The sequence below is a fragment of the Rhinoderma darwinii genome, chromosome 3, assembly GCF_050947455.1.
Source record: "Rhinoderma darwinii isolate aRhiDar2 chromosome 3, aRhiDar2.hap1, whole genome shotgun sequence".
NCBI lineage: Eukaryota > Metazoa > Chordata > Amphibia > Anura > Rhinodermatidae > Rhinoderma > Rhinoderma darwinii.
In genome coordinates this window covers 336836051-336849496 of record NC_134689.1, presented here as the reverse complement: position 1 = coordinate 336849496, position 13446 = coordinate 336836051, and the positions used below count along the sequence as shown (strand labels likewise).

Here is a 13446-nt window from a genome sequence, read left to right as displayed (position 1 = left end):
ACCAAAAGATTTTATCCAATGTTGCAGTCTGCGCTATGTTTATCTGCTTTTAACCTGTCCAGAAGCACTTTATGTAAAGGCTGGGAGACCCGGCAGTAGAAACACCAAGTGTGTTCTGACCCTTCATCTACCAAATCTGACCTCCTTGATATTGGGGATGGTGAGAAACTTTTCCTGGAGACAGTGTGTTGAATTTTTATCCGGACTATACAGTGTGTAGCCTCATTGCATATTTTTTATATATGTATTTCTGAGTGGATTGCTGAACTTTATTCACTGCAATTGGGTGCTCCACTGAATACAGATTTGTGCAAACCATATGTCAATACTTACATGATAGTCTAAATCAGCGATCCCTAACCACCGGTCCGCGGACCAATACCAGGCCACGGATCATTTGGTACCAGGCCATGTTATGTGGTATACGCCCCGGTGGCCGCAGGGAATTTCGGGTGAAAAACCGCACCAAACTGTGGTGCAGTTTTTCGCCTGAAATATCCGCTGCGGAAATCTCCTGAGCATGACGTTTCATCCCAGGAGATTGCTGCAGCCTGTGATTGGCAGCAGTGGTGGTCACATGGGATAAAACGTCATCCCAGGAGGCCAGCCCTGTAACGTCATCCAGGCTTCCTGGGATGATGTTTCATCCCACGTGACCGCCGCAGCAGTGTTCACATGGGAGGAAATGTCATCCCAGGAGGCCGGCCTGGAGGAAGAACACAGACTTCTGGGTTAGTATACGTTTTTTGTTTTTTTCTGAGTTGCTTTTTTGCGGCGATTCCGCCTCAATAAACGCAATAACTGCTATTCGTTGTGGGTTTTACCTCCAATGGAATTCAATGGGGAAAACCCGCAACAAATAAGCAGCGTTTACGCGAATACAATTGACATGTTGTGGAATAAAACTCTGCACCGCATGTCAATACTATTTACGCACCGCGTGGATGACATTTATTCTATCTCATCCCCTTTGCTGCTACTGTATTATGCTGCAGATTTTCCGCAACGAATCCTGTTGTGGAAAGTACGCGGTATTTACGCAACGTGTGAACTGACCCTAACCCCCTCACCGCAACTACCCTGCCTCCGCCAAACATGTTGTTGTCCCCCCCGCTGGTCCGTGGAAACATTTTCTTGCATGCAACTGGTCCTTGGTGAAAAAAAGTCGGGGACTGCTGGTCTATATGACTCATCTTTAATGTTCCCTTCTTTTTGCAAGGCTGCCATTTCTAGCCGTTGGTTATTCCAGATGCTATTTGAAGAACGAAAATGGAGGAAATCAGCCTTAGGTACAGCCTGCAGAAAAACTCAAACTGTTGAACAGCAAGCAGAGAACATGCAGAAACAACGTATAGTGTTTCAACGCTTGTTTTTGTCCCGCTCCATGCCAAGGAGTTCAGGTAAGAGTCAGTGGCGTTGAAAGATTGTAAGAAGTTCACCATTTACAGACATATGACATCACTAGTTATAAAGTGTCATTTTTTATTGTCCTATTATTTTATTATTGCAAGCAAGAACAATCCAGATTTTATTCATAAGTGGCCAATCTGGAGAAGATTAGATAGCCAGAGTAGCCAGATTCATTTTAAGGGTATTAAATATAATCAGTGAATCAGACAATAGTTTTCATGTGTGTTGGCACACTTGACTAATTCGGGAGGTCCGAACATGCCCGCTAATAAAAACATCTTTAGTATGACCAATCTTTCACAAGTCTGACCAGCATCTGACATTTATGGGTATACTAAGGCCTGTTTCTGGAGCCAGAAGATGCTAATATAAGCTGTCTTGACCTCTTCCAACTATATTCATGGAGATGTTTGTCAATGATCTAAACAATTTCTAGATAGTTTATTATCTCCATTGGCAGATCATGTATAAATTATTGAGCCAATAGATTATATTGTGTTATCAATGATATTTTAAGGATATCAATAAGATAAAATTAAGCCAAAATCAAGCCTAAAAATAAATGTATTTGTCTAGGGCCGCATGCAGGATTTCGCTAAGTGGAGGTTTGCAGGTATGGTGGGACTACAGATAGCTGCCACTCGAACAAGCATTCCTCTCACACCTTTTCCTTTAACATGCACGCTCTGCGGGAACAAAGGATCTGGCATATTGAAATCCATCTGTCGTCGAGGGGAGAGTTGGCACACCCTCATACTGTACACATTAAATAGTCCTGCCAAACTAACGTTCATCTAATTTGAATGGGAAAATTTATACACAATATTGCCCATATAATGTATCGGTATTATCTGTGAGGTGGTCTTAAGGTAGAGTTTGTTATGTTATGGAATTGCGAGCTGAGCAATTCCCCAAAGGCTGCTGGAGACTGCCGTTAGAATGCGTGCAAATAAATCCGCAACCTCAAATCCATCACAACTCTGATTGACAGTGTCTAAGGCTACTCTAAGGTTTTTGCCAAAGCCGATCGCAAGGCAGGATGGTTTTTCTGCATAGAACCCAGGTTGTCTTAGCAGAATTCAGTGTTGGATAAGAGGTGCAATGTAGGCAAACATGAACAGGAACCAGACAGCCAGAGGGTAAACAGAAAGTTCAAAACAGTAAGCAAGTGGATATCAGGTAAAGCAGAGGTCAGAACCAGCCAGGAACAGATAATCAAAATCGGTAAACAAAGGGTTATCCAAATACTCGCTGAGGTCAAATTCCAAGAAGTCCAGAAGTCAGAGGTAAAAGGTGTAGGTAAGTAGCTTGATCAAAACACATGAAGACAGAAAAATCACAAGCAAAGAACAGGTGGGGGAAGCTAGGTATAAATACTAACGCTACACCTACACCTGATAGGCAGAAGGACAGAGAAAAGAGATAGGCTCAAAGTAAAACCAGAACTGCCCAGAAGCTAGAACAGTAGTCATGGTGATCTTAAGGGAACAGGCGTTTCCTAACAGAGTTGTTAACGCCTTAAAGAGGATCTATCGCTAGTTTGGTAATGCCCAATTTCCTAAATAATCTAATAGGCGCTGTCACACTGATAATGCTAGTGAAAATTGTATCCCAAAACGTTTATTATCTTAAAAGTTCTGAGCTTATTTCTAAATATGCCAATGAGGCTGTACTAGCCAAAGGGGCATTAGCGCTGCTCTTTGTCTGCTTGTGATGTCTGTATGATGCTGTCCAATCAGTGTCATAAAGTTTCTCCCCATCCCTACACAGCGTGATCTCAGCTTCAATTGTGAAATTACTCTGTGTTTACACTTCTGGCCGCAGCTCCTTTAACTCCTTAATGACCGCCGATAAGCCTTTTCACGGTGGTCATTAATGGGCTTTATTCTACAGCGCCGCCATTCCACGGCGCTGCATTAGAATAAAGTAAACCGAGCAGGGAGCTGTCAAATCTCCCTGCTCTCAGCTGCCAGTGGTAGCTGAGGGCTGGGGGCGTCCCTGCTCGACCGCGTGAGATCGATATTAATATTGATCTCACCCGTTTAACCCTTCAGATGCGGTGCTCAATAGCGTGCACCGCATCTGAGTGGTTTTGGAGAGCGGGAGGGAGCTCCCTCTCATCCCACTGACACCCGGCGATAAAATCGCTGAGTGTCTGTGTCTCCGATGGCAGCCGGCGGCCTAATAAAGGCCCCCAGGTCTGCCTGTAGTAAATGCCTGCTAGGTCATGCCGGAGGCATGACCTAGCAGATGCCTGTCCGTTTTAAAAGGAACAAGCAGTAATACACTGCAATACAAAAGTATTGCAGTGTATTATAATAGCGATCGGAGGATCGCATAGTGAAGTCCCCTAGTGGGACTAGTATAAAAGTAAAAAAAAGTTGAATAAAGTTAATTTAAAAAAATGTGAAAAAGAAAAACCCACTTTTTCCCCTTACAAAATGCTTTACTATTAAAAAACCCCACAATAAAGCATAAAAGTTACACATATAAGGTATCGCCACGTCCGTAACGACCCCGAATATAAAGTTGTTACATTATTTAACCCGCCCTGTGAACGCCGTAAAAAATAAAATAAAAATCTATGGAAGAATTGCTGTTTTCTGTTAATCCTGACATAAAAAATGTGATAAAAAGTGATCAAAAAGTCGCATCTACTCTCAAATGGTACCAATAAAAACTACAAGTCGTCCCAGAAAAAACAAGACCTTATACAGCTATGTTGACGCAAAAATTAAAAAGTTATAGCTCTTCAAATGTGACAATGGAAAAATGGAAAAAATGGCTTGGCCATTAGGGCCCCGAATGCAAGCAGTGGGAAGGGGTTAACACATCGCCTCAGCGCTCATCCAGGGAACATCGGCCTGAAGTATTAACACAGCTGAGATCAAGGTGTATAAGGAAGGGGATAAACTGTATGACACTGATTGGACAGCGTCATACACACAACACAAACACCGCCACAGTGAGAGCAATGTTACTACCCCTTTGGCTAGTATAGCCTAATTTGCATATTTAGAAAAAAGCTCAGAACTTTTAAAATAGTAAATGTTTTGGGACATAATTTTCACTGGAATTATCAGTGTGACAGAACCTTCTAGATTAGTTACAAGATTGGGCATTACTAAACTAGTGACAGATCCTTGTAATAATGCGGCCTACTTTAGATTTTATTGGCTTTTCATCACTACATTCTGAAAGCCACAACTTTTTTATTTTTCTGTTGACATAGCCTTATGAGGACATGTTTTTTGCAGGACAAGTTGTATTTTTGAGCTTGGAGATAAAACCTGTAAACATGGATAAGAGAGCTATCTCTGGGGAAATCTGTATAGACATTCAACATAAAGCGTTCTAGAAGGAAGTCACCTCACGCCACAGTGAAGCTATGGCAGCGTACTCCCACCAGATATGCATCATTGCACCTGGAGCTGAACCACATCTCCAACATAGGTGGGAAAACTTAGGGTACATTTGCTGTAATTTGGCGGGGGTTCTATACCATTGAGATCCATTTTTGTAATTGAGTTCCTGAAGTCTACAATAGACTGAGAGCTTATGAGTGAAAAGAAAGGATTCACTCCATTGTTTCAATGAGAAACTACGTCCCAGTTCCCGTTCCCATGCCTGAATAAAACCGGGAGCAGAGTCCTCCGGATCACCCAATAACAGCATACCATAAACTAGGGAGATCGAATGTGAGGGTGCAACAGAGGAAAGGCATAACTAAAGTCTAAAACCTGGGCAGTGAGTTTAGGCATAGGTATCAGAGAGTTCACATAACTCGGGAGTTGATGGTATTGTTACCAATTCCCAGTAGATGTTCCAGAATTCCCTACGATGTCTGACAGATGTCGCACTACATCCCTTATAACTCTTATTGGGTTGCTCATTAGCTAGAGAAAGGAAGAGCTACATTCTGTAGCTGCAAATTGCGGGTTACCCACAAGTGGAGTTGGCGGACCCGGGGAGGAGACAAGGCGCAATAGTATTGCAAATCGTTTCCATATATCCAACAGTGTGGACAAAAATTGAGAAAGACTTGGACTCTTTTCATCAGTGTCCAACGGCAGCCAGCTAGAACATCTTGAAGGAGTCATGGTGGAAGAGGTCCAATATGCAAGTAGAGATAACGGCTTTATGATTCATGGTTTAATGAAGAAAATAATTTTTTGTGTTTATTTCTTTTTTTTATGTTGAGAAAAATATATTAGACTTTTTCAGTTCTCTTTTATGAGACTAGACTGTGCGAGCATTTGACCGCTCATATAATACATTGCAATACTTCTGTATTGCAGTGTATTATGCCTCTCAGCATAAAGGTCAGTTCACACAGCAGATCTTGCATGGCGGGTCCCGCCGCTCAATCCGCGCAGAAATATTCCTTCTCCCACTGGGAGGTTCAGGCGGAATCCACCCTGAAGATCGGGCAGGACGCTTCTTTTTCGAGCTAGCTGGAAAAATCCGCTAGTGGGAAAAAGAAGCGTCCAACTCCCATTGATTTGAAAGACCAGTGGAATTTTGCTGTGTGAACAGGGCCTAATGCGTACAGGCATTCTATTAGGTCGTGCCTCTGATAGGTATAGTAAAATTGCAGAGCTTAGGGCCACTGTTAGACCCTGGCTGCCATTGCAACTCATCGGCACCCTGCGATAGCGTCAACTTAGGCTAAAATCTATTCCTACAATTGTATTCTACAAAGGATTAATCGTTTATCTCTTTTCCTCTTCGATTAGCAGTACTTGCACCTGAGTGTGGCATTGTTCGTGGTAGCATTGTTTCGGCATGGGGTGTAGATGTCCTTATGAGAATGACTTCTGTCAATTTTATGGACTGTCTTGAAGAAATAGGTCTAGATCCTGATATCCCAAATAGTGAGCTGATTCCTTTGTTGGACAGAGTACTCAAGGTAGGAAATGATGTGTTTTTACCGACATCAACTTAGATAACCAGAAGAAGCAACAAGTAGACTGGCTATATTTTCTTTTCAGATTGCTGGACCTGTCTCTGTTCTTCCTAACAACGTCCTTATACGGCTGGGTCGATTGGCGACTAAGCTTATGGTGCAGCAACTCAAAGCTGTTTCATTGGGAGACTTACAAGTTATGGAGGCTTTTGGAAGACAGCAAGAATGGACTATAAGTCAGGTAAAGAAATGTATAGAAAAAGTATAAGGGTAGACTGTTCATTCTTTGAATTTTACATGAAATACATTGCCCAATTTTGAGTACAATCCTGCAACATGCCTGAATATTCAATAAGCTCAGGAATATTCAGACTTCATTATCCTAAGATTTATTTCTGTATTAATCTCCACAGTTAAATACGTTAGTCAATGGATTCATGCAGTCTCATAATGTCACAGCAAAGGATCTTAATACATTGCACTTGGTGACTCTTGGATATGTAATTTGTGGTCTACCTGAGAAAGACATGGAACAGATGAAGCCGCTGGAATTTTGGTACATTTTTTACTTCCTTAGTAATGTAATCTAGAAGTTGATACCTGTGGTCACTTCTGTTTTGTCTCCTTCCACTTGTCTTTAGCTCAGCAGTGATGTATCTAGGCCACCTTGCACTTAGCTGCACTGAGCAACAATTAGAGGCGCTTGCACGGCTCTGCAATGGTAATGACATCTTTGGACCAGTCAGTGGATGGACAGAAGACATTTTTCTCGAGATTGGATCAGTCGCTGGTGAGACACATTTCCAGGTGCACTTGCACTTTTTTGTAACCTTACAAGACTTATTGCAGTACCAAGAGAGATGATTAATCTTGGGGTTATTCTGTTTGGAAAAAAGATGACTAAGGGGCTATTTAAAGGGGTTTTACCAGTCCCTAAAAATTCTCAGGTAAGGCCATCAATAGCTGATCGTTCAGGGTCCGACTTCTGGGACCCCTGCCGATCAGCTGTTTTGAAGGGGGTGCAGCACCCTTAAAGGGGTTTTCCAGTCCCTAAAAATTGATGGCATATCCTCCAGATAGGCCATCAATAGCTGATCGGTCAAGGTTCAACTCCAATCAGCTGTTTTGAAGGGGGTGCACCACTCGTCATTTCTACTTGCTCACTGTGAATCGTCGACACAGATGTAGCGGCAATTCACATTATTGCAGCCTTCTCCCATTCACTCCAGTGGGAGAAGAAGGCTGCAATACCTGTGAATCGCTGCTTCATGTGTGTCGACAATTCACAGTGATGAAGTAGAAATTACTAATGTTGCACCCCCTTCAAAACAGCTGATTGAAGTCGAACCACGACCAATCAGCTATTGATGGCCTATCTGGAGGATAGGCCATCAATTTTTAGGGACTGGAAATCCCCTGTAAGGGTGGTTTTGCCTTCCTCAGGAACATGATGGATTTGTGTATTTTTTCAACTTAACGGCCTGCTACCATGTTTATTATAGCTGGACTGCAAGATATTGAACTTTCTTCCCTGGTCCTAGAGCAGATTCAAGGTCTTACACCTCTTGCGATATCTCTGATCCATCCTAAGAAATTTGCAGTAAGTATAATTAAATCCTTGCTAGATTATATTGAATATGATGACGTGCAAATTACTTTACAGCATTTGGAATAATTAAACAATGCAAGCCCTCAGACTAACCACTTCATTCTTCCAGGTATCGTTCTCTTCACAGCAATTGCAACTGTTCTCTTGGTCTCAGGCCAAAGCTGTTACAGAACAACAAAGGAAGTTATTGGATATTGAGCAGATGAGAGCTCTTACATTGGCTCTCATTGAAGACAGTGGAAACCAGACATACCGAGGTATTAAACCAGGTGGAATTAGTAACTAATAATAATAAAGTGAGGCCTCTATAAATGTTGCTCCTGCAGACGTTGTGTAATCTGTGTTAGTCTTCAGGATTCTCAGTGACATGATCATGTTTTCTGTCGTAGTAACTGCTCCTCTTGATGTTGTTATCCTTTTCCTCTTCTCCTTTCAGTGTTTTCATGTCTTTCCAGAAGATGAAAAATGAGATTAAGGGTTAATGCTCATAGTGATATTACAGATCCATAATCTGCATATTTCAAAATGGCACTCATTGGATTCTATAGGCCGATACCATATTGTTTTTCCTCTCGGATTCCCTATGAATCTTGCCATGCTCCATCAGGTGCCATATCACAGAGGCACCATAAGGTGGCAGACAGAGGACCTATGGCTGCCAAACAAACTCTGGGCGTACGGCTCTATGGTTTGCATGAGCCCTAAGCTTCAATTTGGTCATTGTGCATGATGTAGTAGACACTTTATTTGGTCAACGACTTACTTCTTTGTGGATAGTATTCTCAAAGTTCTTCAACAACACCAACAAACTTCAATGGCATGAATACATTTCTATATTGACCAGCTTTATTAAGAAACTAAAATATCAAAGCATGGACAATTCTGATATATATCATGTCACAGTTTCATGCCCCTTACAATGTCCTTTTATCTTTTCAGCAGGGAAATCACATGCCGATCACTGTTCATACCACACTTTACTCCATCTCAGCACCCTGCTTCCAGTTCTATATGTATTGTACATTGTGCAACCTACTGTTGTACTCAGTCTTGTAAATCGAAAACAATAAAATGCATGGTGTGCTCCTCCGGTACAATGATCGGTCCTCTGTTATGTGTGACATGAAGATTCTGCAAACCACATACAGGTCATATCAGTAGAGACTAATAGGCTGTTTGGGAAATAACCCAAAACGGGATAAACCCTTCAGAAGGGGTTGTCTACTGCTGTACCTCGTCGACCCCATACTATGCCACATCTTGAGCCCCCCAGAGGAATTTCTGTTGGGCCCCTTAAGTAATGCTGGAATAGATGTCACATACTTTTATTTCTTTCCGGAATAAACTCTGGGCTCAATGAAGAGGCAGCATTTGCAACAAAGTTAAACATTTTTCTTTCATCTCCTGCCATAAAAATCTACCTATTTGACATCAGTGCATATAATCTATTTATGTTTTAATTTATGTTTTGTAGAACTGTATGCAAGGGATTGTCTAATTTTATGTTGATATATCTTAATCATTGTATAATAAACAGTTAAGCAACTTTTTGAGTTTCAAATCTTCAATATTATTTATAAGGTCTCTGCTTGCTGTAAGTGAATGGGAAATTTTTTCCTTTTATAGTACTGAAGGTGTGCTACAATTGTATGTGGTCTAGAAAATCCTCTATGAAATAAACAAACACATGAGCAGTACAAATCTGTCTCCTACACGTAAAATTTGCTGAAAATTATCAGCGTAGGAAAAAAAAAAAGGGTTTCAGATGTCCCTATTTAAAGGGCACCTGTCTCATGCAGCTGCCTTTGAACTGGTTTGTAACATGGGGTTCCCTTTTAAAAGAAACACATTTTCAAACAAAATTAACATTGAACAAGAAATTTGACTGAACATAAGTATTGTCACCATGGTACATAAGCACACAGTTACTACCTGTTTATGAGTCACGGACAAGCTTAACGGTTACAACACTAAAATTTAGCTATGTAAGTGAACCGATCAATTGAGATCCATCCATTAGTAAAAACAATCCATTAAGATTATTGCGTTAAAAGAAAAGATTTATAAGATACAGTCGTATTAAAACATATTTATAAGAAATGTGATGTAAACTCATCTACTAATGGAGACGCGTATCCATGATGTGTAGTAATTATTAGTATGTTAGTTACCACAAATAATATAAAAAGTAAAGAATAAAGGTTTATATAATCTGATTATGGCAGGTAGAGGATGTATCATAAGGGGTTGTCCAAAAAAACGGGATGGGGGGGCAATTTCAGTAGCTATTTTCAGATTGTTTGTTCAGGCCATCTGCAGTGATACTGAAATTATATATCCAGAAGAATTCCCTATTTTTAAGTTATTGGAAACAGTTATGTACCTTACTTAGGCCCCATGCACACGACAGCAAAAAACCTCCGTTTTTGCGGACCGCAATTGCGGTCCGCAAAAACGGAGCCATTCACTTTCATTGAACACTGACACCTTTCCGTAGCACTACGGAAGGGTGTCAGTGCCGTGGAAATGTTCCTGTAATTATGGAACATGTCCGTTCTTTTGCATTTTGCGGGCCGTGCTCCCATACTTTGTATGGGAGCACGGCCCGCAAAATGCGGCTGTCAGTCAGCGGCCGGCCGTGCCCGCAATCGCGGGCCGTGATTGCGGGCACGGTCGTGTGCATGGGGCCTTAAAGGTAATATCTATTGGTGTGATTGTTAAATCAAAAATGCCTTTGTGAGTTTGGCAAAGATGTCTAGACACACTGTGTTTCATAAAACAGTTGCTTGTAGTGGACCTATGCTTATTCACCCTGGCTCTTAGGGTCTGTTTTGCCTCCCTATCTACTGAAGCTCGCATTTGCATTCAATTGGTATATAACATACATAGAAGAGCAATTCATAAATTGTTGGATAGCGAAGTACTCGTTCGTGACATTAGATTTAACTATGTTTTTGCAGGGACTGAGGTTGGGACAGCATAGGCATCTGTGTGTCGCATCTAGGGCTGGGCAATTATGACCTAAATCAAAATCACGATTAATTGAACATGCATCCTCGATTACGATTATTCAGACCACACCCCTTTTTGCATACCACACCTCCTATTTGCATGCTACGCCATTAAATTTATATTTATCCCCTGAGCCTGCTGTATACTACTGTATATAATATACCTCCTGACACTGCCCCCACACAGTATAATGCTCCCATATCTGCCCCCACACTGTATAATGCCCGTATAGCTGCCCCCACACAGTACAATGCTCCCCATAGCTGCCACCACACAGTATAATGCCCCCATAACTGTCCTCCACACCGTGTAATGCCCTCAATAACTGTCCTCCACACCGTATAATGCCACCCATAACTGTCCTCCACACAGTATAATGCCCCCCATAACTATCCTCCACACAGTATAATGCCCCCATAGCTGTCCTCCACACATTATAATGTCCCCATAGCTGCTCCTACTCTGTATAATGCCACCCCAGCTGCCCCCAATAGTGGCAGATAGAAATATTAATATACTCACCTAATCCCGTTCCAATGACGAGTTGAGGCGATCCCTCTGCTCCTCTGGTCTGTACGGCGTAGACAGGCGCAATGAAGTCACTGTCTCTCATCCAGCGATACATAGTGAATGGTAGAGCAGGGACCTTACAGTCCCCTGCCCTACCATTGGATTCAACTGTATCTGCGTCCTGAAGATGCAGATATAGTTTAAACTGTGAAAAAATAATTGATAAAACGGAAAGTCGCAAGATGACATTGATTAATTGCGCTGAATTTCGATTTAGATTATTTTTCTATTAATTGCACAGCCCTAGTCGCATCTATATGAACCTATATGTTTTGGAAACAAAAGTGACAACTATGTCCGACTTAGAAGGCAGTTGTTTTACCCTGCTTGGAGCACCTTTTCAGGGAACACAATATAAGATCGGTGGGGATCTGACTCTCTCTCCCCCTCCCTGCCAATTAGCTGTATGAATGGGACTGTGGTGCAATAGCTTACAAATGTAATGGCGCGTGTACCAACCAGGGGAAGAAACATGTATACAATGAAGATGCTGCGGCGCTCTTCATTGTATATAGTCAACTTTTTAAAACAGTGCACGCTGTATGCTAATTCCTCTATAAAGGGTCATGGGGTGGTGCCGCTATGCTGAAGAGTCACATAGTCCTGTCTCCAAACTAAACTTTCCTGTTATGGAATTGCAAGTTCAGCAATTCCCCACGGGCTGCTAGAGACTGCCGGTAGAAAGCGTACAAATAAATCCGCAACCTCAAATCCGTCACAACTCTGATCGACAGAGTCTAAGACTACTCTAAGGTTATCGCCAGAGCCGACCGCAAGGCAGGATGATTTTTGCTGCATAGAACCCAGGTTGTCTTAGCAGAGTTTAGTGTTGGATAAGAGGTGCAATGCAGGCAAACCTGAACAGGAACCAGACAGCCAGAATGTCCAAAACAGTAAACAAATGGATATCAGGTAAAGCAGAGTTCAGATAATCAAAACTGGTAAACAAAGGGTTATCCAAATACATGCCAAGGTCGATTTCCAAGAAGTCCAGAAGTCAGAGATAAAGGGTGTAGGTAAGTAACTTGGTCAAAACACATACAGACAGGAAAATCACAAGTAAAGTACAGGTGGAGGAAGTCGGGTATAAATACTAACCCTACACCTGAGAGGCAGAAGGACAGAGAAAAGAGATAGGCTTAAAGTAAAACCAGGACCGCCCAGAAGCTAGAACAGTAGTCCTGGTAATCCTAGGGGAACAGGTGTTTTCCTAATAGTACCCCCCTTTCACTGGACTCTTAAACCTTGGCCTAGGTTTCAAAGGAAACTTTGAATGAAAAATCCCAACTAAACTACTAGCATGTACTGAATGGGCAAGAACCCAAGTTCGGTCTTCTGGCCCATACCCCTTCCATTGCACAGAGTACTGGAGAGTACCCCTGACCATTCTAGAATCCACAATCCTCTGAACCTCAAACTCCATATCTCCGTCTACCTGAACTGGAGGAGGAGGTTTCCTGAGTGGATTAGATGGTGTAATAAAATTTTTTAGGAGATAGTTGTGAAAAACATCATGAACTTTAAAAGAAGAAGAGCCAGACGAAAAGATACAGGGTTAATAATTTAAACAATTTCATATGGACCAATAAATCTGGGGCAAACTTACGAGAAGGCACTTTAAGTCGCAGATTTTTTAGTAGAAAGCCACACCTTTTCACCCTCACTAAACACAGGACCCACCGTACGTTTTTTGTTAGCATTTTTCTTTTGAATAACTTGGAAGTTCCTCAGGTTCAATTGAACCTGAGCCCAAACTGTGCACAGTTTATTTTATTCAACTTCTACCTCAGGGTTATCACTAGAAGAGGCGGAAAATGAACCAAAACGAGGATGAAAACCATAATTACAGAAAAACTGCGAGGTATAGAGAGAAACATGGTGGCGATTATTTATAGCAAACTCTGCTAAAGGAAGATATGACACCCATTCAACCTGGTTA

General features: G+C 41.8%; 1 protein-coding gene and 1 long non-coding RNA gene across 7 annotated transcripts in view; one reads left to right on the top strand and one right to left on the bottom strand.

Moving 5' to 3' along the window:
- Window positions 1-9473, top strand: part of LOC142749863 (stereocilin-like) — a 62987-nt gene extending 53514 nt beyond the window's left edge. For 2 of the 5 annotated variants that reach the window (XM_075858393.1, XM_075858395.1), the window contains 8 exons: window positions 1220-1400; window positions 6147-6319; window positions 6402-6557; window positions 6730-6872; window positions 6958-7106; window positions 7819-7916; window positions 8035-8182; window positions 8865-9473. In XM_075858393.1, the coding sequence (XP_075714508.1) occupies window positions 1220-1400; window positions 6147-6319; window positions 6402-6557; window positions 6730-6872; window positions 6958-7106; window positions 7819-7916; window positions 8035-8182; window positions 8865-8995 (1179 nt within the window). In that variant the 3' untranslated portion in view covers window positions 8996-9473. Of the gene's footprint in view, window positions 1-1219; window positions 1401-4667; window positions 4919-6146; window positions 6320-6401; window positions 6558-6729; window positions 6873-6957; window positions 7107-7818; window positions 7917-8034; window positions 8183-8864 lie in introns of those variants that run through there. The other 3 variants (XM_075858391.1, XM_075858392.1, XM_075858394.1) reach the window with 3 other exon arrangements.
- LOC142749864 (uncharacterized) overlaps window positions 8102-13446 on the bottom strand; it is a 38220-nt gene continuing 32875 nt past the window's right edge. For both annotated transcript variants that reach the window (XR_012882488.1, XR_012882489.1), the window contains exon 4: window positions 8102-8372. This is a non-coding gene — a long non-coding RNA (uncharacterized LOC142749864). The remainder of the gene's footprint in view (window positions 8373-13446) is intronic.